General features: G+C 42.9%; 1 protein-coding gene across 6 annotated transcripts in view; it reads left to right on the top strand.

Annotated features, from left to right (window-relative positions):
* The window catches only part of NCOA6 (nuclear receptor coactivator 6), a 43,971-nt gene continuing 18,198 nt past the window's right edge, over nt 1–25,773 (top strand). For 3 of the 6 annotated variants that reach the window (XR_013776341.1, XM_079321969.1, XM_079321971.1), the window contains exons 1-8: nt 11,896–12,047; nt 12,134–12,408; nt 15,175–15,330; nt 15,880–16,002; nt 18,057–18,185; nt 19,004–19,819; nt 22,410–22,556; nt 23,329–24,448. Coding sequence is in view for 5 of the 6 variants with exons in the window: in XM_079321969.1 (XP_079178095.1) it covers nt 12,174–12,408; nt 15,175–15,330; nt 15,880–16,002; nt 18,057–18,185; nt 19,004–19,819; nt 22,410–22,556; nt 23,329–24,448 (2,726 nt within the window). In the remaining variant the exon portion in view is untranslated. Of the gene's footprint in view, nt 113–6,666; nt 6,771–11,895; nt 12,048–12,133; nt 12,409–15,174; nt 15,331–15,879; nt 16,003–18,056; nt 18,186–19,003; nt 19,820–22,409; nt 22,557–23,328; nt 24,449–25,773 lie in introns of those variants that run through there. The other 3 variants (XM_079321972.1, XM_079321970.1, XM_079321973.1) reach the window with 3 other exon arrangements.

Below are 25,773 nucleotides of genomic sequence, written 5' to 3'. Positions count from 1 at the left end.
ACGTGCGCGGCGCAAGCGGCGGAGCGGCGCTGGAGTCCCGGGCCGCGCGCGACCCCCGCCCCGCGCGCCCCCGCGGCCCCGCGCGCGCCCCCGGCGGCGGCGGCGGGTCCAGGTGAGGGGAGGGCGGGGCGGGGGTCGGGACGCGGCGGCGACGGCGGCGCTGGGGCGGGAGCAGCGGGGCCGGGGCGGCCCGGGCGGGGCGCAGGCCGAGCCCGCGGCGCGGGGGAAGGGGCGGCGGGGCCCGGCGGGGCGCCGAGCGGTGCCGTGCCGTGCCGGGCCCGGGCCGCCGGCGGCGTTCCGGCGGTGTCGGCGGTGTCGGGGCTCCCGGCAGAAGCCTGTCAGCGTGCGGCGCCGGCAGAGCCCGCCCGCCCGCGGCCTGTGGCCCCGCAGCGCCCGGCGCGGAGCCGACCCTGCCCGGCCCGCAGCCGCCTCGGCCGCGCTCCCAGGCCGCGGCTCGGCTCGGCCCCGCCGGCCCGGGGGCAGCGAGCGCGGCCCGGCCGGCAGCGCTGTCAGCTCGGGAGCTGCCCGCGGTGCGGCCGCTGTGTGTGAGCCCGGTCCCTCAGCCCTGACCTCATGCGGGCGGTGACGGCTTTGTGCCGTGTCAGCCGCGGCGCGTTGACGTTTCGCTTTTGTTCGAGTCCTCGGTGACTCTTAAACCAGTCGGAAAAAGGCTCTTCACTCGTCCCCTCCGTGTGATTTCAGCGTTTGTCGAAATTGCAGCTGCTTTAAAACCATCTCAGAAAGCCGAGGGCTCTGATTCCTTCCCACTGCTTTGGGGAATGGAAGGACAGAGCTCTTCTGTGGGTCTGCACCCTGGCAGCAGGTTGGAGCTTCAAGAGCTTTGTCTCTCCATAACCCCTCAGCTTTCTCATAGACACATCTTTGCTCATTCCCCTCACCGGGAACTGTAGTAAAACCTCTCTTAGAAGAAAGACCGTGGCTCTTGTTGGTTTTACAATTATTGTGTGTTGTTCTGACTGGTTCTTTAGCTACGGCACCTTTCAGCATTTCCTATATGTGAAAACAACCACAAAGAACAAATCTGGCATTTTCCATAAAGGTTACTAAGTGAAATAACCACAATATTTTTGGCAGCTCTTTTCGAGTTATAGTGAATGGCCTCAGCTTTTCTCTATATCTTGAGAGAGAAACAAAGGTTTCAAGGCCGGTGTTCAGAATAGGCGGGTTTGGGGCCAGGGGCTGCTCACAGGGCTCTGCTCACAGGGAACCGAGGGGTTTGCTACAGATTCTAGGTATCCACTCTGCCTTCCTCTGAAAGTTACCCGGCTCCAGGAGGAAATATGTCACAGCAACACTGTGTCCGGACTCTCCTGTGTCAAGATCAGACCTAAGGGGCCACACGCAGGCCTGACCTTCAGCAGAGAAATTACGTCTCTTAGTATTTTAAACCCAAGGAAGGATTTTCTGTTGGGTGTTGGATTTGGGCTGGAAATCTCCCGGCAGTGCTCTCCAGCCATTCTCTCTGGAAGGCCTGTCTTTCTGTAGGATTTGGAGGAAGGAGTTGTTTACAACAGGCTTCCAGGTGATTGAATAATTTTACATTTTTCTAATAAAAGAGTAGGTGCTTCTCTAACATAAGAAATGACTGTGTATAGAGAAGCCAAAGAATTCCAGGTCCTTGTGCATCTGGAAGTGTTGCTGTTTCAAATTAAATATTTGAAAATATAGGTTGTGGAGGTAAATTCTGCTGAACAGCTCTAATGTCACTCTTTGTGCTGCTTGAGTACAACAAAGGTTCCTGCCTTTGTGAGAGATGTTAAATGTTTTAACATGGTAACTAAACCTTAAATTTGAAGTATATTTTGATTTTCTAGTAGAATAGTGGTTGCTTTCAGATGAAAGCTGGAGTTACAACTCAATTACACAGGCTCACTAAATTTAATAGATTTGCAGTGGCAAGGGGTTTGCTGGTGAAGGGATTCAAGAGTTAATGTGGCTGTAACGATTTGCATTGAGAATGGTGTCATTTTTTAGGTCTCTGGAGAACCTCTGAAAGGCAGAAGGCATGATGAGGGTGTCTTTCAAAATCCTGTGGTCTCTGTTGAGAAATGCAAAGCTGTGGTGCAGGGACGGTGTGAGGGAGCAGGAGGCCTGCTGGCACACAGGGCACTCAGCAGCTGGACTTCATTCTCAGTGCTGCAAAAACTGTGTTCAGGCTCTTTCCTTAGTGCACAGCTGGAGCAGAAGGAATGAGAAAGAATGTGTAGTGCTTGGAAAAAGTAAGGGCCAGCAGTGGAAGGAGAAATAATCCCAGATGATACCGAGCTGAGGCAGCAGGGAAGATGCTTCATCAGCTGAGCAGTTTTCCATCTCCAGGCGAGTCTCTCCATTTCCTCCAGCCAGACAAGCAAGTCACATTTCCTTTGCCAGAGTGGATATTTTGTGTTTTGTCTTGACGCTGTTGCAGACTCTGCTGTCCCCTCCGGAGCAGGTCACTGATGTTCTTCAGCAGGAGACCCTCATTAATTGCAGATAGCTGAGCATTTCAGCCACGGAGTCAGTGTGTTCGTGCAAGGAGAGCTGGAGGTGTAGCTCAAGACGATGAAGATAACTTAGATTGTCTTGTGTCCTGGTTAATTAGAGTGATGCTGCTGGTGTTTAAAGTTAATCTAAGCTTTGGATTATGCAGGATGGTAGTGGAAGTTTTCCAGAGGTCCAGGAGCTGGGGATTTTTCTCAGTCAATCAAGAAATAATTTTCCATCCAGTGGAACAGCATTCCACCTGCACACTGAATGGCACATCAAAAATTGCTGCTTGTATAATCAAAAATAGAAATAAGTACTGAATTGGTCATGTATATGTGAGAGCCCTGAAGCTGTAACTCAGTAAATAACCCTTCTTTATGCATTTGGGGAAGAAGAAAGGCAACCAGTGTGTGTCACTATTGGTTTAGGGCGAGGGATGGAGACACATGTGGGACTCCACAGCTCGTGAGGGCCATTGTCCTCTTGGAACTGAGACCAGTTTCCTGCTTCTCCAGCTGGCAGGAATGCCCTGAAGCATAGCTCTACACAGGGCTTTGGGTTGGATTTGTATGAAAAACACAGGAAAGGAATGATACCTTGTGTAAATTAATTTGTGCAAATTAATAATTTGGGACAGGAAGTTGCTTATGTTTGGTGCATATATGGCACCCCAAGCTTGAGGTCTGATGCATGAAAAGGCATCATCTAGTTATTCCACCAAAAGATGCATGCTATTGAATTCTCCAAGTCCTATGCAAATATTTCAAATTTTATATTTTTTTATAATTTTATAATTTTTATTATCAAACGATCTGCCAGGACCACACTGCTGGTGTAAGATTGTGTTTCTCATTGTGGTTTCTGTGTGCTGCTCGTGGAGACTGAGTTAAGCCTCTGGTCTGCATATACAGAATCCCAGAATGGTTTGTGCTGGGGGAGACCTTAGAGACAACCTCATTCCAACTCCTTGCCATGCATGGCAAAGTGTTTCTTTGAAGGGTTTTTTGGGAATGATCTTCCCATCCCTGAAAGAATGTATTGCTCTCCAGTTCTGTTGCATCCACATTTTATCAGAAGGTCCTAAGCTGCTTACGTGGTTCTTAATGGCAGCAGTGACAATAAATGACACTTGAAATCTGATTTTTTCAAAAACCCAGAGCAGCACAAAATAAACTGCAAGTTTTTATACAGTCAGGAAACTCTCAGAATAATCTTGATTTTAACCAAAGCTGTACCTACATTTGTTATATGAAGGTTGGTTTTTTGGTCAGGGAAAACAATCTCCTTGACACTGAGTGTCTCCTATCAAAGAATTACTTTTAAGCTGGTTGATTTATCTTTGATTTTTTTCTTCATCCTTTATATAATTTCAAAATTCAAAAAGGAGTAATATTGCAGAAGGTGCAATTTTCAGTTAAACCTTAGTTCAGTGCTGATGATCACATGAATTACATTGGTGTTTAGGAAGCCCTGTGAGAATTTGGTGACGATGGAGCACCTGTGGGGCGTGTCAGCCCAGAAAGGTCTGGTAGTGGTTAAATTCAGGTTTAAATTAAAAGCTTGGTGAAACACAGAGCAGAGATTGCTACTTGAAAAGGTATTTTTCATAACTTTTGGAGGCAAGATCAAATACAGTCAAGATGCTCATGATTTTAAATAGCATTTCATTTTGTTTGCTGATTGCTTTGGTGGATCTTTGTGGAAAGTTATGTACTGCAAAGCTCTGTCAGTATTCAGTGTGCTTCTTTCAAATGAAAATATCATTACCAAGGCAAATTAATAACTCAGCAAATGGGAATTGGTTGACCAAATACTGTGCTGGATAGACTGCAGTGTCCAAGAGAATTGCTGATTCCCATTTTCCTTGTGCCTGGCAGCTGCCTTGGTTTGTATTTTGGCTGCTGAAAGGGATAATTTCTGTGTGGTTAACTTAGCTGCTTATTCTGGGGTTATCATCCTGCTTTTCAGAGCAGTCCTGAGCATCTCAGCAGTCAGATTCTGTTGGAGTAGAGCCCGATGGCTCTGTTGAGGCATGTCCACTGCAGCTTGGCATGAGTCGTGGGCTTTCAGCAAACTTCATGAAACTTTAACAAACGGATGTTTCATTAAACCTGCTGTCAGACCACATCAGGATATCACTGCAAAGAGTCATGTGTGTTAGAACAAGCTGTAATTTTCTCCTTGTCAGAAACATTTGGGTTTCAGTGTTTTATGCTTGAGGGCTATGGGAATGCAGCAGACTAGTGTGAGGAGCAGTGGCCAGTTGTGTGTCAGCATGAGTGAACAAAGCTTGCCTTGCTGGAGACTAACTTGGTTTGTTTTCTTTGTGTTTGGGAAAGGAGAAACTCTAAAAAAAACCTCTTTCTGTAGCTGAAACACTTCACAAGGCTGTTTCTGTGATTTCATGGGGTCTGCTAAGGTGTGTGCTCACTGTCCAGGCCTGTCAGATAACTTACTGTAGTGAAAGTCAGAGTTAGTGAACCAATGTTGATTGCTTGTTTTTCTTAACCAAATTTGGTTTCACCCCATGTGCACAGTGGGAATGGAGACAACAGCAGTTATTTTTTCTTCTTCTTCTTCTTCCCATAGCCCAGGCTGACCATGCTCAGTTTCTCACTGGATCTTGCTAGGACAGCCTGTCTTTCCTAGTCCTTCTTTGGAGCAGTTGAATGTCGTGGTGGGGGACACTCTGAAGGGAGGTCTGCAGTAACAAAACCCCTTTGGTTCCTTGACCAAGGAGCTCAGAAGGTTTTTCTGCCCTCACTTCCCCATCCTTTAGCCAAAATCAGCCTCACCCTGCTGGGCTAAGGCACAGGTGCTCAGCATGGGCACTGACTGCTGCACCTTGGAACTTCCTCAGAAACAGCTTTTACACGGCCCAGCCTTTCCTGTGAAGCCTTGGCCTGGCTTTGGAGGTAACCAGCCAGTTTGTCATAGGACTTGGCTTTAGGCTGTGGACCATCCTTTTATGAAAAGGGTGAAAAAGTAGAACTAAGGCCCTATCTGCTGTAGAATGTGAAAACCTTTATTAGTTTTGGCTTATGCAACAATTTCCTGTTTCAGATTTTGGTTTTGCTCCTCAGGCTGGTGTCTGGTCATGGTATTTAGGCAGGTGCATATGGCTGGAAACAGGTCACTGCTTGTGATTGGTCATCAGGCCTTCAACTCAGTGCTATGCTTCTTGAGTTACAATTACTTAGAAATACAAGAAGATATGAGATGTTGAAAGGTGTTTGCAGCACTTTTAATGGTCATCTAAGCATATATGGTGTGATTTAATGTAAAAGCTCTTTCCTTCTCTGAGTTGCTGAGTTGGTGCAAAGTGCACAAGCTACAGCACAATAAGGCTTTTAATTTTGAATTTTAATTTTTATTTTAAATTTTAAAGCAAGTTTGCTTTGTTGTCTAGATAGAAGACAACAAATCTCTGCTTTTTCTTTCTGAGCCTTCTTCCATTTTCTGCTTCCCCTGTTTGTTTTTGGGCAGTCCCCTTTCCCACTGTTGAGCAGGCAAGCACGTCAGCAGAAAATCTCCTTGAGAGCCATCCCTGGGCTGTGCCTATAAATCCTGTTGATTTGAGGGACAGTGTTTTGTTTCCCAAATCCATTTAGCTTTTCTACTGTGTTTTTATGATGCCAGGAGCTGGAGTGCAGCTTGGTGAGCCCATGACCAGGAACAGGGGCTAGGAATGGATTTCCCTCTCTGTGTTGGCCACCTGCAGCAACAATGTCTGTAGCAACAATGTTCCTGTGGGTTTGGAGCATGCCTCTGGAATGAGCTTAATCTGAGCCCGTTTAGGTGCCTGGTCCTGATGAGCTGAGGGACCCCTGGCTGTGCCAGTTTCTCTCTTCTGAAGATTAGTTTAATCTAGATGAGTTTGTCCTAAGACATAAATAAATACATTATTCTAGATAAATCTTGCCCTGTTTAGAAGAATAGAATGTAATTTTCAGCTAAAGGAAATATTCCATTTTCTGCCATAATGAAAGGTTGATTCTTCAAGCTCCTCAGGTTTTACTGTTCAAATCTGAATATAGTAACATATGTTTTTTACATTGCTGAGGAGAGTGTTTGACTGGGTGCAAAAGTGCATATTAAAGATGGAGCTGTTCACCAGTATGTTCAGTATTTCTGTTATTTTGAATCATTATCTGATGAAATGTGATGGTTTTCTTTCAGGATTCCGTATTTGGGATTTGCTGTTTAACCATGCTTGCCAGTCTGGAATTATCTGAAAGTCCTTTCGCACACCCCAAAATACTGAAGTTTTCAAATTTGTTTTGGTAGGTAAAATAAGCACATGACACATGTGAATATCTCTTGTTTTTCTGCATTCTCCCCTTGCCTGTCCTCCCTGCTGTATGTGCTTGCAGGGCTGGGCTGGCTCCAGAGCTGACTTCCCACTCAGTCATACAGGGTTAGGGAGATTTGCCATCAGGTTTGTGGCTGCTTCTCCCAAGGAGAGCAGTTGGGATGCTTTAGTGGTCATTCATCTAATAGTCATTCATCTAATATAAACGTTGGAAGTTCAAAATTACTGGAACCATGGCTAATTTGCTTTAGAGGAAATTTTAGTGCATGTATAAGTTTGTTTTTACGTATCCTTTCATATTGTAGCAGTAATTCTTAGCCTTATTTAATCTCCCTGTGTTATATTGTTATACAACACTTGCCTAGAATTTTTTTAAAGGTTTTGTTGGGTTTTTGTTTTGTGAGTGTTTTGTTTTGTTGGTTTGGTTTTTTTTTTCCTTCCCCTCCCCCACCCCCAAAACCATAGCATTATTTTAATCTTCGTATGGTGGAATGGATGTGGTTGTCTAGCTTTATTCATTGCTCAGGTTTAACAAGCTCTAAGATCACTATGCTGGGCAACAAAAGGAACAGTTTTAAGAGGCTAATACACTGTTAACAAATATCCAGTAGATCTGTGTTATGATCAGTGTTTCTGGGGTTTATAGATGTTACACTTTAAATGCAGCTTGTATGACTGTGTGCAAAAGAAAGCCATCCTCTCAGCAGCATTCTGGCAATTCTGAAGCTCCTCTGCTCCCATCATGAAAATCTCTACATATTTTTCTCACTGGCATCCAAAACAAGAGAAGCAGAAAACATTAAAGTGTATTATCCAAGGCATCCTTTATTCCTGATATTTTTTCTATTAAGTTGCTTGAAAACCATTTTTCAGTCACAGCAAATGCAATTTAAATCCTTTAGAAATTACATTGCTACTGCTATCCAAGGCTTTTCCTCCTTACTCTCAATTCTGGTTTCCTAAGGGATTTGGCTGTAATCTCATGTCTTTCCCTTCCCTGTTGCAGCTTTAACTAATGGTCAGTGAGGATGAGGATCCTGCTTAGTGCCAGCTTGTGCCATCTGCTAGTGAAGGGCATTAATCCATCCTTCCTTCTGCTTTCATCCTTCCCAATCTTTTGTGTAATTTGGAGAGTACTTGTTGAGATGTAGAGCACGATTTTAGTACTTTTTATTTGTTTGGGGAGAGTGCAGGTTCTAATGAGACATCAGTTGTCTAAGTGTTTATTTTGAATACATTAAAAAGCTTGTAAACCAATAGACTGTGGCAGAAAACCTGGGACAGATGGCCAGTCAAAGCCTTGGTTTGGTTTGTGTGCTCTGTGTAGTGCAATGGATAGGGGAAAACAAGGCATGGGGTTTCAAGTTCTATTTAAGAGACAAATTGACATAAGTTTGGATCAGTTGAGTGAACCTTGCGGCAAAAATACCAAAATATCAGTTGGATTTTTTTTCTTTGTGTTGCTTTTTCTCTCCAGAGACCAGCACTTCTAGGTACTCCAGAGCCTGCCAGCTTTCCCATGTTCAGCTGCTCCCTAGTTAGTGAGAACTGGCTGTTTCAGATTTTGCTCTAATCCCATTTTTCCTGGGGTCTGGATGGGATTTTCCAAGCCTTGCCCAGACAGGTAGTGCTGGGTTTGTTGTGCAGGCTGTCTGCCAGGCTGCTGGTGGGGACAGCACAGGGCATGACAAATGCCTTGGGGCTCCTGGTGGTGTCTGTGTGACCCAGCTGTCCATCAGCCCATGCCTCAACTGTGGCATCCTCTATCCTGTGGGAATTCTTCCTCTGAAGAGTCTCTGTTTGGCACATTTCAGTGGGTCAGTTGTTTTATCCATAAGCTGAGTGTGCCTGGAGCTCCTGGCTCCAGCAGCCCTGGGTGTGCCCTGCATCCTTGGACTCTCTGGTCTTCATGGGCTGAGCTCTTCCACCCTCTGTCCCATACAACAGTGCAGGTGCATTTTGGCCATTTGTTGTTTGGCTGTTTATCCCCACTCTCTTATTCAGTTAGGTATTTTTAGTAATTAGACTGTACTGAATAAGACCAACTTGGTAATAAAGAGGCATAAAACTGGTTTTGGTGCTGTAGCCAGTTCCAGGCCAGGTTTGAGGGTAAATGGTTGCCATGTGGAAACACTTGCTCTGAGTTTCTAGAAACAATTGTATAATGAGAAATACTAATTTTGAAATACATAAGGTGCAGGAACAGAAAGGAGGCCACATGTGCTTTTTGAAGGATGATGGTCAGAGACCTTCTTGTGCTGCCAAGTGAGCATGGGAGCTTGAGTTCCCAAGGTGCTGTGGTTGTGCAGATCAGTTCAGGTGTGATTCTTATTCATCAGAGACCCTCTATAACCTGGGATTATGTGGATTATTGAATGAGCAGTGTTTTACCTGTGTGTGCTTATGCTGAAGGCTTTTTGTGTTTGTGTGGAAAGAGTGTTGAGGGGAGGTACTGCTAATTACAGGGTTCATGGAAGCCAGCCCCATAACCGTGAGATTACAGAAGTTGTCAGGATGCTGTGCAGCTGGGATTCATTTGCTCTGACATGGATGGTGTGCTGTGCACTGCCTGAAAAGGAAAATCTTGCAAATCATCACTTTCTTGTGTTGTACTTGAGATAAATGCTACCTGAGTACAGGAAAAGACTAAATTTCATGTGTTTGACAAGGAAAGAGTGCAGCTGAATCTAGCAGAGATCTTTGAGGACCACAATGTAAAGAAAAGATGCAAAGGGAGCTGTAGCTATATGTGCTCATCTGGGAGGTAAATTGTAAAGCTTGGTCTTGGTTTCCTTCCTTCACTCACAATATCCCTGTGGTCCTGTGATTCTCTGAGTCAAGTGAAGCAAGGCCTCTTGTCCTTTGGGATTTAGAAAATCCAGTTTTTATAGTGCTTACAAAATTTTTTATGGTGTTCAACAAATCCTGTCAGATTTTAGCACATTCAGATGAGGTTGATGAAATTTGGTCTAAGCTGCAGCATTTTTATGAATTGTTTAAAAACCATGATTTAAGCAATCTAGAGATCTTCTGTTTTTTCACAGGGAAGATGGAGGCTTCAGACACCTCCATTAAAAAAAAAAAAAAGGATTTGAATTGTTTTGTGTTCTTGTAGATAAATTCTTATTTCTTTGGTGTTAGAGATTGTCAGGTGTACTCATGTTTCTTGCTGCAGGTGCAACACCCTGTCACCTCCAAGTAGCTGTACCTTTGCAACATGTAGAAGTCTGTATTTTGAGGTGGAATTTCCCTCCCTAAAAAATTTACTCACCATTTTCTGACAAGTAATGTACTATGTCATGTTCCTCAAAATATACTGCTTATATTTCACAGGATGCTTGCCTTATTTCTTGCACAGAATGGCTGTGTTTGGTCATTAAAAGTCAGTGGATGTGGAATGAAAGATGTAGGAATGCAGAAGGAGAAGGACTGCCCTCCTTTTTAGTATAAGCCAGCTTGGGTAAGGAAGTTACCTATCCAAGAAATTATGTGAAAATCAGTTAAAACATCTTTTTCACATGCTCCCATTAATCCTTATTATCTGGGCACCTGACATGAAATTGAGGAGTTAGCCTTAATGGAGGTGCCAAACAGTCAGAGCAGTAATTTAGATACTAAACCAAGCAACATGGGGAGGGAAAAAAAGATTTAATTGTCTCTGTGTTCACCTAGTAGTGAATTTTTTAAATTTATTTCTCTCTTGCCCATCTTTAAAGTTTCCATAGGAAAATAAGTATATGAAAGCATTATGGAAACAGATCAGTACCTGTGAAACATTGAACTTATTTTTTGATGCAGGACTGCAGAAGAGCTTGTGAGACAAAATTTGCTTGGTTTTTAATCTGAGATTTGAGGATGAAGGCTGGTGCTGCAGGATGAGAGAGAAACTCCATGTAAATAGTGGATTCATCCTTAGTGCTGTTGGGTTGCCTGGTGGAGGGGAGGGTTGCAAGGGAGAAAAAAACCTCAGTATTTTGTAAATCTACTGAGTGTATGTGTAGAGAAGTGACCAAAGCTGAGGGGAGTTTGTGACTTCCAAGTCTCTGATTTTTTTCTTTGTAATATTGTCTCTTCAGCAGCCTTGTGTGAGTGTGCAAACAGTGCAGAATTGAATCTGTGCTTGTCTAACATTGTTAGATTTCTTTATTAGAAAAAGCTGTTTCCTGGCCAGTATCTGCAGCTCACCTTTAATCTCAAAGCTGTGCTTTTAAATTGTGTTGGGAACTTGAAGCTCTGCCAAAACCCCAATCTGTATCCTGTTCTAGGGTCTGTTCTCCTGAGCTAAGCCATCTGGGCAGGTTGTGCCAAATACCCACAGCTTTGGAATTAGGAGGTCTTGACAGTCCTGGCTGGTGAATGGATTTGATTTTTACAGTAGTGGTCATTTGGCTATTTCTGCAAATGGTTTGAACTTTTTAGCAGTATTTGCAAAGTGCTGAGTGTTAGAGCAGATGTCTCACCTGGAAAGGATAGTGCCATTACCCTTGAGATGGAGTGGGAAAACGTGTATCTAAACATTGTCCACTCTAAGTTTAGGGATAATTTTATCACAGATTGTACTTCTGTAACAGCTTAGATTAATGTCATAATGTCAAAATTTATTGCAAAGTTTAGACATTTCATTAAGAAAAATCCATCAGGTCTGGGACTTACTGAATTCATTATCTGAGCATGACGTGGATGCATGATGAGAGTTGTGGGCTATGGGAGGGAGAGCAGATTTCAGGTTGTTAAGTTCATAAGAAACTGAAAATACAGAAATCTTTACAGACTTTAGGAAAGCAGGCATAGTATGCCTGAGATTTCGCTGAGTGTGAGTAAAATATTTGTCAAATGCTACATTTCTCCTGGTAAAACTGTGCTGTGGCTTTCCTGCTGCTTTGGACCTATTGCATTTGCAGTCTCTTAAATGTGGTGGTTTTTCCTATCATTCTATAATTCAGCTGTTGCTGTGAGTTTTAGTCTCTTGACAGTAAGGCACTGCAGCATTGCCACCAGTTGCTTCCATGTCCCATCTAGGATACAGAAATTAATATAATTAATTTTCCTCTGATTTTTTTGTTCTTTGCCTTCTTTTCTACCTGTCTGTCTTTTAGAACAACTGGAATACTTCTCAAGTCACGTGCAGCACAATTCTGCCTGGAACCCCCTCTGTTTGTCCTTGTGGAGGAACAGCTTGGACACTGCCATGGCCACCACTGTCAGCCTCACACAGTTGGTCTCACAGAGCCCAACACTGGGTCACCAGGTAGGTTTGGCAATGAGCAAATGCAGCTGTTAATGCCCTTACACAATTATTTTGTATGTATTATAATTCTCTTTTTCCCTTCCAAGCATCACCTTGACGTCTGACAGGCTCCCATTGTTGGAAACAATGGTTTTGGATGATCTACCAAACTTAAAAGACACATATGCCTCCTTGTACTCCTCAGCTATGGAAGACTTAGAGGTGGATTTTGATTCAGGACTGGAGGAAGATGAACTGAAACAGGAGGCTGCTCCTGGGGATTCCACAATCTTTGTAGCTTTTAAAGGAAATATAAGTGACAGAGACTTTGAGCAGAAGCTGGATACCATACTGGAGAATGTGCCTAGCCTTTTACACATGGGTAATGTACCTTCTTGTCACTTTCCAGCTGTCCTTAAAATGCTTATTGAGGAAGTCAGGGTAGTTGCACAAAAAATAGATTATATTGGGTTTGAGGTACTTAGTTTGTAATGATATTTGTTGGGGTTATTCTTAGGGAATTTGCAAGTTATTCTTCTCAGAAATTCAATTGTCTCGTCTGCAGTTGTTTTGTTGTTTAAAACTGATTTATTTAGCAAGTTCATTCATTTCTCTTCTGTTTCCACATTTTACCTGGTATTATTCTTTTTCATGTTCCTCTTATTACACATGTCTGTGTTATATGGAAGAGAAACCAGGCTTGTTCACACAGGAGATGTGTTTTACTGCCCAAACTGTCCAATTTCAACTACTGCAGTTCATCTGAGAATGGGTTCACTTTCCAGTACCTGTGACATTACTGTCCTTTTCTGACCTACCCTACCTGATTGATTGATTTGTGTGGGGGATGGGTAGTGCTCTGACATACCAGCTCACCCAGCTCTGGGAACAGCTCCATGGCAAGTCAGTGAAAACAGGCTTGTTGAGACATCTTTTACCAACATGTTTAGATCTGGAAAAATACATTTGTCCCCTCTCTGAGCATGTTGCAAAAGGTCCTGTGTTGATTACTGGTGGCTGCTCAGTTAGGTGGACTTGATTGTTTTCTTCAACAGTGTCAAACACTTTTTCAGGAAAATAACACATTACTTCTCAATAACCAAACTGAATTTCTTTGTTGCTTTATTGCTTTCTTCCAGCTTAATCTATGTAGTCAGTTGACATCAGTCTGTTGGGTTCTTGCTATTGTTGCTTAGAGAGATAAAAAAGCTGGGGATAAGACAAAAATACTGTGAAGAAATACTAGTTTTGAGCTGTACCTTAGAAACAGTTGGAAGGAGATGTAAACTAGCAGACCATTACTGGTGTGAAGAGAAGTGTGTAATACCACAGATGAATTGTGTAGTTTCTGACATGGAATAAATTCATCTGCACGTAGTTGTCTTTGTTATATAGAGGGATGTGTATGCTGAGTCTGTTGTAAATATTAATGCCAGGATTAATAAACATGATTCAGACCTTAGCCAAGAAAGCAATTTTAAAAGTCAATGTCAAGTTAATTTGAAAATTACCCATGTGACAAGTTATTTAAACTTATTCAGAGCAAAATAGGATATCCTGAATGTGGAGTTAGTGAATAACATGGGGTCATCTTGGCAGATGCAGTGTTTGAATAATTAGAAACTTGGGTACAAACACATAGATGTACTGAAACTCATGATACAATTTTCCTATGTAAAATATTGGAACATTAATAACAGAAAATATGGGATTGTTCAAACCTCCACAAAGGGGGGTTTTAAAACTCCTCCTACCATGTTTCCAGCCAAAACTGGGTTTATAGGTAGAACAAGGATGAATTTAATAATTCCATTACTGAAGCAGCAAAAAGGGCTTGGTGAATTAGTGTTGAACAAGATCTTCCTAAACATGTTGTTCAGACTCCAAAAGTTAGCAAATTTTTAGTAGATCTAAGGTTGCAGTGGAGGGACTGGCTGATGAAAATTTGGGTCAATGCTTTCTGTTTTGAGAGGAACTTTCTGTGCAGAAAGATAGAAACTGGAAACTTACAAAGCTATATTGGGAGCATATTTTTAACTATTGTTAATTGCATTTTGTAGCAATCATTTAGGTAGGTATCACTTTGGATAATGTACCCAACATAACTGCCCAGCTGTTACTTTGAAAAACCACTGATCTATGTAGAAACACTCATTTGTAGAACAGGTTTTCAGAAAACCTGCAAGTAAATGTTTTGCATGACTTTGAGATGCTTTTTGGCAGTGGATTTGAAATACTTACCTAGAAAACGAAATTATAAAGTAGAAATCAATGAAATATTTCTAGGAGTCTGTTTGCACTGGTCTTGTGAAAAAAAAAAAAAAGTAAAAAATGATGGTTTCAACAAGCATTTGTAGAGCAAGTATTTCAACTTTTCATTTATGTAGTCATTTTTTTCCCCACATTCATCTGGTTCACAAACAAATGTACTGTATCACTGAGCTGGAGCCAGGCTGGGAGAGCTGGGGGTGCTCACCTGGAGAAGGGAAGGCTCCAGGGAGAGCTCAGAGCCCCTGCCAGCTGGGGAGGGACTGGGGACAAGGGATGGAGGGACAGGGTAAGGGGGAATGGCCTTAACATGATGGAGTCTAGAGTTTAGATGGGACATTGGGAATTGTTCCCTATGAGGGTGCTGAGGTCCTGGCACAGGGTGCCCAAAGCAGCTGTGGCTGCCCCTGGATCCCTGGAAGTGTCCAAGGCCAGGTTGGACAGGGCTTGGAGCACCCTGGGTTAAGGGAAGGTGTCCATGCCCATGGCAGGGGGTGGAATGAGATGAGCTTTAAGGTCCCTTCCAACCCAAATCTAATACCTATAATTGTATGAAATCTGTTTCATTAGATATTTTCTTATCTTTTCAAAGTGGTTTATCCATAGAATATTTCAATTTTTGAGTAATACTATCAAGTAATTGTGTTGTTTATTGCATTGGTTATCATTTGAGTAGATTTTTTGCTGCTGATTTTTTGGAAAATCTGTGATGTGATTTGGCAGCATTGGTCGCTATCCACCTGTGTGGAGAAAAATCTGTACCTGCAACTAAGCACTGGCAACTTTCAAAGCCAAATACAGTTTCGTTTTTTTCAACTTTTTAACCAAGCTGTTTCACCAGACCTGTTTAAAAACTGCCTCTGATTGTTTTTCTTCTAAGAATCCAACAAGTTGAAAGTGCAGAAGATTGAGCCTTGGAACAGTGTTCGTGTCACCTTCAACATCCCCCGGGAAGCTGCCGAGCGGCTGCGAATCCTGGCTCAGAGCAACAACCAGCAGCTCCGAGACCTGGGCATTCTCTCTGTTCAGATTGAAGGTATTGCACACCACATCTGCTGCCAAAGATCACATTTAAGTAGATTCAAAAAGCAGTTTAAGTGTTCTTGGTTAACATGGTAAAACTTGGCTATAGTGAAAAAGATAGCTCAAGACTTTTATTCTTTCAAGAGGAAAATTTACTAATAATGAAATGAAAGCTGAAAATGCTCCGGGCAGCAGGAACCCTCCTGAAAAATCTTTTCTGTATGTTGATCAGGAAAGAGTTGGCTGATTTTCTTTCCTTTTTGTTTCATATGAGACTTCCTTTAAGACAAGTTTTCAGTGGATTTCACAGTTATCATATCAGTTCTGGACAGTTGTCCAGAAGCACCCTAAGGATGAAATCAAGGTCAGGTAATGCTTGTCATGACATTTGTTCTTAAAACTGACCTCCAGAAGAGTGATGAGATGTGTAAGTGTCCTTCTGAAGGGCACAGTGGAGGTGATGCCTGCTCTTCCTTCCTGGGCATCTCTTAAATATCCTTTTGCAAATGTCTGTGTTCTGCTTCTCTGTCTCTTCTGTTCACCCAACCTGTCCTCACTTTAGGGGAAGGTGCTATCAACTTGGCTTTAGCCCAGAGCAGGAGCCAGGATGTGCGGATCAACGGGCCCCTGGGAGCCAGCACGGCCATGCGCATGGACACGGGATTCCCCCTGCAGGGGGGGCAAGGTAACTGTTCTCAGGGATTCCCCCTGCAGGGGGGGCAAGGTAACTGTTCTCAGGGATTCCCCCTGCAGGGGGGGCAAGGTAACTGTTCTCAGGGATTGCCCCTGCAGGGGGGGCAAGGTAACTGTTCTCAGGGATTGCCCCTGCAGGGGGGGCAAGGTAACTGTTCTCAGGGATTCCCCCTGCAGGGGGGGCAAGGTAACTGTTCTCAGGGATTCCCCCTGCAGGGGGGGGCAAGGTAACTGTTCTCAGGGATTCCCCCTGCAGGGGGGGCAAGGTAACTGTTCTCAGGGATTCCCCCTGCAGGGGGGATGAAGTAACTCCCCTCAGGGATTCCCCATGCAGGGGGGATGAAGTAACTCCCCTCAGGGATTCCCCATGCAGGGAGGTGTTGTAATCCAATACCAGAAGTACAAGGAAGGTCTTACCTGTTCCCTAATGCCCCTATTCTATTGGCAGAGAGCCAAACTATCCCCTCCCTGACCCTTTCCTAGAAAAAGCCAAGACCTGAGATCTTCTTCCTCTTTTGCCCTGGAGCCACTCTTTTGAACCTGGTGCTTATCTCCATGCTAACCCTAGCTCCTCCTTATGGATACATAGGAAGAAGTTACAGTTTGTAGCAGGGGGGGGACAAGGTAACTTCCCTCAGGGCTTCTTTGTGGCACTTCAGACACTCAAAAATTTTCTACTGGGCTAATGAAGCTCCACTGGTTACAGCAGCTATTGTTTGCAGAATTCTAATTGCCATGTAAATTAATGTCTGTTCTTGTTCCCTGCTGTCAAACCACGACCTGTGTTATGTAAATGGATTGTTGGGTGCATTGTGTCCCACAAACACTGGAGTGATTTTGGCAGGGCCAGTTGGTTTGTTTTTGGGTATTTTGAGGGTGTGGTGATTTGGGGTTTTGTTGATTTGTTGTTTAATTGGTTTGTTTGGCGTTTTTTACATACAGCCTATTGAAGCAGATGAATTGAGTGTAGTGAATTCACTTTCAAATATGCACAAATTTTCACAATGTTCTGCTTGGTTCCCTTTATGGAAATGTGCACAAGTGTACAATAAACTGACTCAGATTAAATACATTAGAATTATGGGAAGGACAGTAATTTAAGGACACTGTCATTTTTACTCTCTTCTTATTTTCTGATAAACTTTAGAGATCTGATTATAAAGAAGGAATTTTTGTGGAAAAGTGTGGTTTATCAACTTTATTTTAGAGCATTGCATATTCATAAGGAATTTTTAACTACAAAACCCAGATTTGACAAAGAGTTTTTACAAAGAAAGCTAGTATCTAATTTATTAGAATATTTGATTCATAAGGTAAAACAAATTACTAATATTTTAGTAAATAGGATTTAAAGCAATTAAACCAGAGCATTTGTGGTCAGTTTATCTAAGATACCTTTGTGGCTGTTGAGAAGAAGGAATGGAAAGAACATTTCAACTTTGTCAAAACCTAATTAAACAGTAAATTGAAACAGTGAAATCTTTGTCCTTAACAAAGACTAAAACATTCAGAGAAGGGCTCTACTCTCCACTGTGCCCACCAGCACCTTTATTTCCTGTCTGCAGGTCAGCAACAGCAATATAACCACCAGGGCAATTATAGCAATTATTTTAGAAAGTTACAGCCTGTGGAAGTGAAACATTGGATTTTTTTCTCTCTTGCAACAGCTCAGTTACTTTCTATTTTCAGACTTTGCAAAGGCCTGAATTACATGTACAGCTTTGATACAATCTTGTCACTTGGTGCTTTCAGTGATAGTTTAGGCTCGAATAATTAAAGAATCAGTAGTGCTTCCTTTCATACTCTTTTTTAAAAATTTGGTGTTAGAGAAAGACCTACAGCATGACTTGAAGTTGTTTGATACCAGGGAGTCTGAGCTTTCAGACAGAGTGGTGTGTCCTCAGGTTATTTTGGACAAACAATTCTTGAAGTCTAAAGAAATGTTTTACTGACAAATATACTTTTTTCTTGTTGAAAGAAAAATTCTAAAATTCTTCTCTGTATAATTGATAATTGACTTGATAATTTCTATTCTTATTTCTTAAGGTTTAATAAGAATGAGCAATGCTGCAGCTGTTATGATGTCCCAGGGTGGAAATGTGCCCTCCTCTATGGTGGCAGGTGGTGCTAGTGCTGAGCTGCAGCCACGAACACCTCGGCCTTCCTCACAGCCAGGTGGTAAAATTTAGTCATACTACTGATCTGAAAATGTTCTTAAACTTTGGTTCTTCAGCACACAGGCATGAGTGTGTACTCATGAAAGCACTCCAGAGTTGTTCTGGAGCATTTTCCCTGACTTTCTGGGAACCACTCTTTCTGTGAAAACCTCCCTTCTCCCTTAATCTGTTATTTTTTTTCTAATCATTTGGGTGCCTAATAAGTCACCACCTTGCTTGGTATTTGTTCAAATGTGTTGAGCAATGGCAAGGGTATTTTTGCACTTGAACTGTCATGACTGAGCTTTATGTTTAGCTGAAGGTAAGAAAGGATTAGTTCAATGAGGCAGGAATATTTCTGGTGCTCTTTTTCCCCTCTTTTCAGGAACAGTTGATAGACTGGTAGATTAAGGTTTGGGGGGTCAGGTGGGTGTGAATGTTTAGGGTTTATTCTTCACAGGTTCCCCAGGGAAGTGGTCATGGCACCAAGCCTGACAGAGTTCAGGGAATGTCTGAATGATGCTCTTAGTCCTGTGGTTTCATTTTAGATGATCCTGCCAGGAGCAGGAATTTGGACTCAATGGTCCTTCCAGCTGAGATACTCTGTGATTCTGCAGTTCTGGGTGTATAGAAGGCTCACATCAGTCTGTAGCATTGTGGGCTGTTGTGCTTTTTTTTAGAGGATTTAAATTGATAAGAACTGGCTTCTCTAGATTATGAATCTTTATGCAGAGTAAGAAAATGCAAGCAAGCAATTTAGCCTTTGTTATTTCAGGAAGGATTTTCTCTACAGTAGGGTTTTTCTTTTTTAATTATTTTTCTTTACTATTTTATTAGATGCAATGGACCCACTCTTATCTGGGCTAAATATACAGCAACAAAATCATCCATCTGGATCTTTAGCTCCCCAGCTGCATTCAATGCAGTCAGTTCCTGTAAACAGGCAGATGAACTCAGCCAACTTTCAGCAGCTACAGCAGCAGCAGCAGTTGCAGAATCGGCCTCCCCAGCCACATCAGCAGCCACAGCAGGGTATCCGACCTTCATTCACTTCACCAGCACAGGTTCCAGTTCCCCCAGGCTGGAACCAGCTTCCTTCTGGAGCACTTCAGCCTCCTCCAAGCCAGGGAGCACTGGGTACATTGACAGTAAACCAGGGCTGGAAAAAGGCCCCGTTGCCTGGACAAATGCAGCAGCAGCTTCAAGCAAGACCATCTCTAGCAACAGTACAAACTCCTACTCATCCTCCACCTCCATATCCTTTTGGAAGCCAACAAGCTTCCCAGGCTCACTCAAACTTTCCCCAGATGAGCAATCCTGGCCAGTTTACTGCTCCTCAAATGAAAAGCCTTCAGGGAGGGCCCTCACGGGTTCCTACACCACTACAACAGCCCCACCTGACCAACAAGTCTCCTGCTTCTTCTCCCTCCTCCTTCCAGCAGGGCTCTCCTGCCTCATCTCCAACCGTTAACCAGACGCAGCAGCAGCTGGGACCAAGGCCTCCCCAGAGTAGCACTCTTCCCCAGGGATTCCAGCAGCCTGTCAGTTCTCCTAGTCGTAACCCTATGGTGCAGCAGGGGAATTTACCCCCCAACTTCATGGTGATGCAGCAGCAAAACCAAAATCCACAAGGTTTACACCCTGGTTTGGGAGGTAAGAAGTACTGAGACTTTCTTTTATTTTAAAAGGAAAAGAAACATGAAGTGTTCAGAACTAATGTTGCTGTTAGTTCTGCAAAGATCCTTTATGAGACAGAATCAATGAATAGATGGAGTATGAGGTGGGTATTGGTGAATGAGCATCAGAATCACTCTGTCCTGCAGTGCCACAGAGATGCCCAAAGGGTCAAGGAGGAGTTGCTGTGTGCATTGCTCTTATTACTGCCAGTTGGCCTGTTGGCACCTCTTCTGTTGCCTTTAAGCAAGCTTAGGATGTTTAGAGGTTGTGTGGGGATTTTGTTTAGCTTTGGGGGTGTTCTTTCTGGGGGAGGATTTTTTTGCCAGAGTGTAATGGAAACACTTTTTTTCTCTCTTCAGTTTCTCCTGTCACCATTTACATTTTGTACATTGTTTTGCATCTTCCTTTCTAAGCTGTGGATGTTTCCTCTTCACCCTGTCTTTGTCATCAGCTTCTTCCCATATAAAGAGGAAAGAGCTATCATTGCCATGCTGTTGTACTCCCTGTCCTAAAATTAAGAGGTTAAGGGATGTTTTAATTTCTCTTTTGTCTGTGTTGTCTTTAGTTTTCTCTTTGGACCAATGCACTCCTTTTCCTTACTACTCCCAGAGCTCTTCTCTAACAATGAAGGCAATTTCTTTTGTCAGTTTCAGGATCTCTTTTGTGTCCTTGGTGGTTTTTTCCCTTTGAGTCCTTTGTATTTCCATGCAGATTTGTCATGCTTCTCTTTGCTCACTCATTTGTTCATCTTCTTCTCAGATGGCTATTCTCAGGTCCCATACACCAGTTCTTGCTTAAGCCTTTGAAATCTTTCTTTATGTACTTATAAAACATGGCCCATATTCTTTGTCCACCTGCAAACACATAAGTGCATTCTAGTGTCTTGCATTCTCATGTTGTACATCCAAAATCTGTCCAAACACTGTAAGGAATTCCTTTTTCTTGGTCTACTGATCTGGACAAGATTCTTGTTTTCACTCTTTGTACCATGGGTCTTGTTTGAATTCAGATGAATTTTCTGTTTCAGGGTTCTCTTGGGATCTGCCAGTGCCCTATACTTGGTGTATCTTATTTTGTCTCCATCTGGAAGCAGTTATTCATTATTTATTACAGTCACATTTCCCTACAGTTTTGCCTCACCAGCCATACATCCCCATCAGAACTCTTAGCCATGACCTTTAGCCAGTATAATCTCCAAGCTCTGCTTCCTAACTAAACCTCCTACAAACAAACCTCAATTTTGTTGAGTAGACCCTATTGCTAAAATCAACAATCCTGCTTGAGCTGTATCCTCAGGTGATTTTAAGACAGGATTCCTTGGTTTCAGCAATGCTATGTTGATCCCACCACTGAGATTTTTGCCTGACTTTTGTGCATGCTCATTCTTTGCTGCAATTTATATGTTAATTTGTCATTATATATCTTTCCATTTTAAAGCCACCTTACATTTAAAGGTTTGGTGTAAATGTATGCATTCAAACACTTTGCATTTCACACAGCTAATTCAGCAAATCAGAATTTATATCAGATTTGGAATAGGCCAAGCTAACACTTTCTTTTTTTCACAGTTCAGGCATTCCTATGTGTAAAACTTCTCTAAGAGTTTAGCAGAACTAAAGCTGGAGTCCAGTAATGTGGTCAATAAGTCTGTTTCTGTATTTGGTGTTTGGCCTATAGACTTGATTACCTTGAAATGTTAATTACAACCCAAGACCACATAATTAGCACAAGCAGTAAAATTAGGTGTGCAAGAAAGCTCTAACTGCAGGAGGAATTGAAGTCACATTCTTGCACTGGGTCAGGAAAATAAAAAGGGGTGGTGGGCAGGATTGCTTAAAAGTCTGAGGCATTGTGTGGACAGTGAGAAAAATAAGTGGGTTCTCTTAAATCCATCCATGCTGCTGCTCACATTGGCAGGTAGAGGGGAGGTTTTTTCTCTCTGTTCCAGGGCAGCAGTGATACTTGGATGTGCCAGAGTGTGGGTGTTGGGCCATTATGGCCTCAAAGAATTCATTGCTCTTGCAGCAGGAAGAGCAGAGTTACTTGAATGAGCAGCAGGTCTGGATGTGCTGAACTGTGGGGTTCCTCAGCCACTCTGGGATGAAAAGACCCTTTGAGTGTGCACACAGCAGCACTGATAAGGAGTATGCACCTGGTGTGTCAGAGTTGGTGACAGGAGCACATCACTGACAAAAATACCAGTTATTTGTTTGTGTACATGGAATGAGTTAAGGCTAGGCTAAGAGATGCAGTAGAGCAGAAAGCAGCAAACCATATTAATTTCTAGTTTCTAAAAGGTCTAACATGGACTTTTCATCTTCTCTAGGTATTAAGTTTTGTACTTAAATTGTAGTTTGAATTTAGTCATAGTATTTTATTAGACAGAATTATTGCACAGGTAAGAACTATAAATGCCTCTGGTGGATTTTGTGTATTGGCAAAGAACAGCTCCTGCCCAAGCCTGTCATATGACAGCACAGACTCAAAGGTACTCTCCAATTAGAGATTTTGTCTGTTTTTTCCTTCCCATTTCCATGCTAACTAACCAGAGAATTCTCCTGTTCAGGAATGGCCAAGCGGCTGCCCCCGGGGTTCCCTGCAGGCCAGGCTAACCAGAGCTTCCTGCAAGGCCAGGTGCCCTCCACAGCTCCAGGAGCAGCAGGCAACAGCGTGGCACCACAGCTGCCAGCCAGCCAGAGCGTGCAGCACACAGGTCTGACTGCCCTGAGCCTCAGCTTTGCCATTCTCCAGTTCTAGCACACCATGCCTTTGCCTGTGTCCCAAAGCGTTCAACTCCTGAATGCACTGAAATTTGGAGGCAAGGGGTAATAAAGATACAGCACAAAAGAAACTTCTTGTCCAGGAAAAAAAAAAAAAAAAGTGTTATTATCCTAGAAGCAGAATAGCAGAATAATCTTATTCTGCTTTGAAAAGATTATTTACTCTTTCCTTCAATTATTTTAGAAGTCTGCTTAAAGTGTGTAAATGAAATCTTTAATTCACAGATGTCTCCCTCCATTTAACCACTCGATTATTAGTCTTTTGGCTGGATTATGGATATCCTGATGATTTACTTTCATCAATACTCTGTGTGCATTTATTCTTTACCCCATTATAAAGTAATCTCAGGGTTTGAAGCTCATTTTGGTAAGGAATTACTCTGCTAATTTAGGTGACATTTTGCAAATTTTCAAACTTAGGTGCAGATAACAACTGAAATTAAGTTTCTGTTCTGTCTTCTACAGTGGGATACAGGGGAGTACCAGTCCAAATGTTTATTTTGAGATGTATAATGTTCTGTTTTGGCAACTAACGTGTGTCCATAGCATCAGATTTTTCATCCAAGGACTGCAAATGTATGAGATACACCAATTTATTTGAAAAGAGAGGAAAGCAATTTTGGAGTATTTAACATCTAAAGCTGTGAAAACTCCTGTGCCACTCCGATTACTTTCTTACTGGTATTTTCTTTTTATCTTCTTAAGGTGGCCAAGGATCTGGACCTCCTCAAACTCAGCTGCAAGCAGCACATGGCCCACCAAATATAATGCAGACCAATCTAATGGGACTTCATGGAAATATGAACAACCAGCAGGCTGGTGCTAGTGGGGTGCCACCGGTTAACATGGGCAACATGCAGGGACAGCCTCAGCAAGGACCACAGTCCCAGCTAATGGGGATGCATCAGCAAATCGTGTCCTCTCAAGGACAGATGGTGAACATTCAGGCTCAGGGATCACTGAACCCTCAAAACCAGATGATACTTTCTCGAACTCAGCTCATGCCACAAGGCCAAATGATGGTGACACCTCAGAACCAAAATCTTGGTCCCTCTCCCCAGAGGATGACCCCACCCAAACAGATGATTCCCCAGCAAGGACAGCAGATGATGTCCACTCACAATCAGATGATGGGACCTCAGGGCCAGGTCATGCTACAGCAAAACTCAATGATGGAACAGATGATGACCACTCAGATGCAAGGAAATAAACAGCCTTTTAATACTCAAAACCAGTCCAATGTTATGACGGGGCCAGCTCAACTGATGAGAGGACCAACCCCAAATATGCAAGGAAACATGGTGCAGTTCACTGGGCAGATGATGGCACAGCAAGGCCCTGTGAATGGGAATCCTTCTCAGGTGATGGGAATGCAAGGGCAAGTTTTAAGACCCACTGGACCTGGTCCTCACATCTCTCAGCAACTTGGGGATACTGCAGCCACAACAAACAACGATGGGAACTTGACCCAGATGTTACCTGAGGTTCCCGTGCAGCAGCCAAACATGGTGCCTTCTCATATGCAAGGAATGCAAGGAAATAACAGTGCTTCGGGGAGTCATTTCTCTGGCCATGGGCTGCCTTTCAATACAGGGTTTAGTGGAACTCCCAATGGGAATCAGGTTTCCTGTGGGCAGAACCCTGTGTTTCCTGTCAATAAAGACGTGACGCTCACGAGTCCGCTCTTGGTTAACCTACTGCAGAGTGATATCTCAGCAGGGCACTTCGGTGTGAACAACAAACAGAATAACCAGAATGCCAACAAGCCAAAGAAGAAGAAGCCTCCAAGGAAGAAGAAAAATAATCAACAGCTAGAACAAACAACGTAGGTTGAATATTACAGTGTTTTTTATAAGGGGCATGAAGAAACTCCACAGGCATCTTGTCAATATTTTATCAGCAAGTAATGGGTGAGAAAGGACTTGTATTTTATTCACGTTGTAGCAGTTTCTCTCAAGAGTCTGTCATTGGAATGTTTGTTCAAGATTAAAAATAACATCCAAATATCCAAACTCAGTTATAAACCAAATTGTACCAGCACTGTTCCTTACCTCTACTGGGTGAAGGAAGTCTAGCATGTGGCCCATGGTGCCACAGCCCTTGGAAGAGGAGGCTGCCTTATTTAAGCAGTCTGACAGCCACGATCAAAGGGTGGGAAGTATGTTCAGAAGAACTAGAAGCCTCTGTATAACATATGCAGGACAGATTTTGGGGGGTTGTTTCCTGAATCATGTGCATATCCTGACACATATCTGCCTGGAATTGAGCTGGGCTTCTGTCTTAGTGGGAGCTGCAGCTAGAATTTAGAGGGAAGACTTTCTCAGTATGAGATTAACAAATCCAAGCAGTGCTGGTCTTCCTGGTCTAGCAGAGATTAGGAAGGAAAAAGAAAAAAAAAACTCACAGCTCTTGAGAGAGAGGAGGCCAATGGAAAAGATTGAAAGATAATGAATGAATATGTCTTTTTAGTGAAAATACAAGATTGCAGGATCTCTTCCTTCTTTGGCCAGCATGTTCTTTCTTGGCCAGCTGTCCTGTAAGCATTTGCCATTGACAGTTCACTCTCATCCAGCACAGGGTGCTTCTGCTGTGCCATCATTCAGCTCAAATGGTGAAGGCAGATATGCTTTATTTTATTACCCTGATGCTGCAGATGAGCCCATGGGACATTAACAGGCATCCACCTGATAGTACTTTGGGGGATTGTTTTCAATCAGGGAAAAATGGGAAAAATGAAAAAATTTGCACAGACAATTATAACACAGAAATATCCAGATATCAAAATTAAATTCTTAAAACCAAACAAAAAAGGTGGCAATAGCACATGAAGCTCCTGGTGTGGCTCTGGTTCTACCAGTCTGGCCCCTTTGAATAATTATGTTTTTACCTGAAGTTTATGCTGCCTTTCCTAGGGACACATGTTCAGTTCAGTGCAAAGAGAAGATGGCATCAAGTACTGAGCAACTGTTCAATATTTAAACTCCTTTGGTTATTCAGTGTGTAGCCCCAGCCTGCATTTTCTGCAGTGTCAAGATTCCTTCGTGAAGATGGAATTAATAATCTCATGGACATTTTAATTGTGGACTGAAAAACATCATCTATAGCAAATGATATTTTAATGTGACAAACAATTAATGTGACAAATATAAA

Source organism: Erithacus rubecula (genome assembly GCF_903797595.1).
Source record: "Erithacus rubecula genome assembly, chromosome: 18".
Taxonomy (NCBI): Eukaryota; Metazoa; Chordata; class Aves; order Passeriformes; family Muscicapidae; genus Erithacus; species Erithacus rubecula.
The sequence above is the reverse complement of the archived record's forward strand: the minus strand, read 5'-3'. Positions and strand labels throughout refer to the sequence as shown.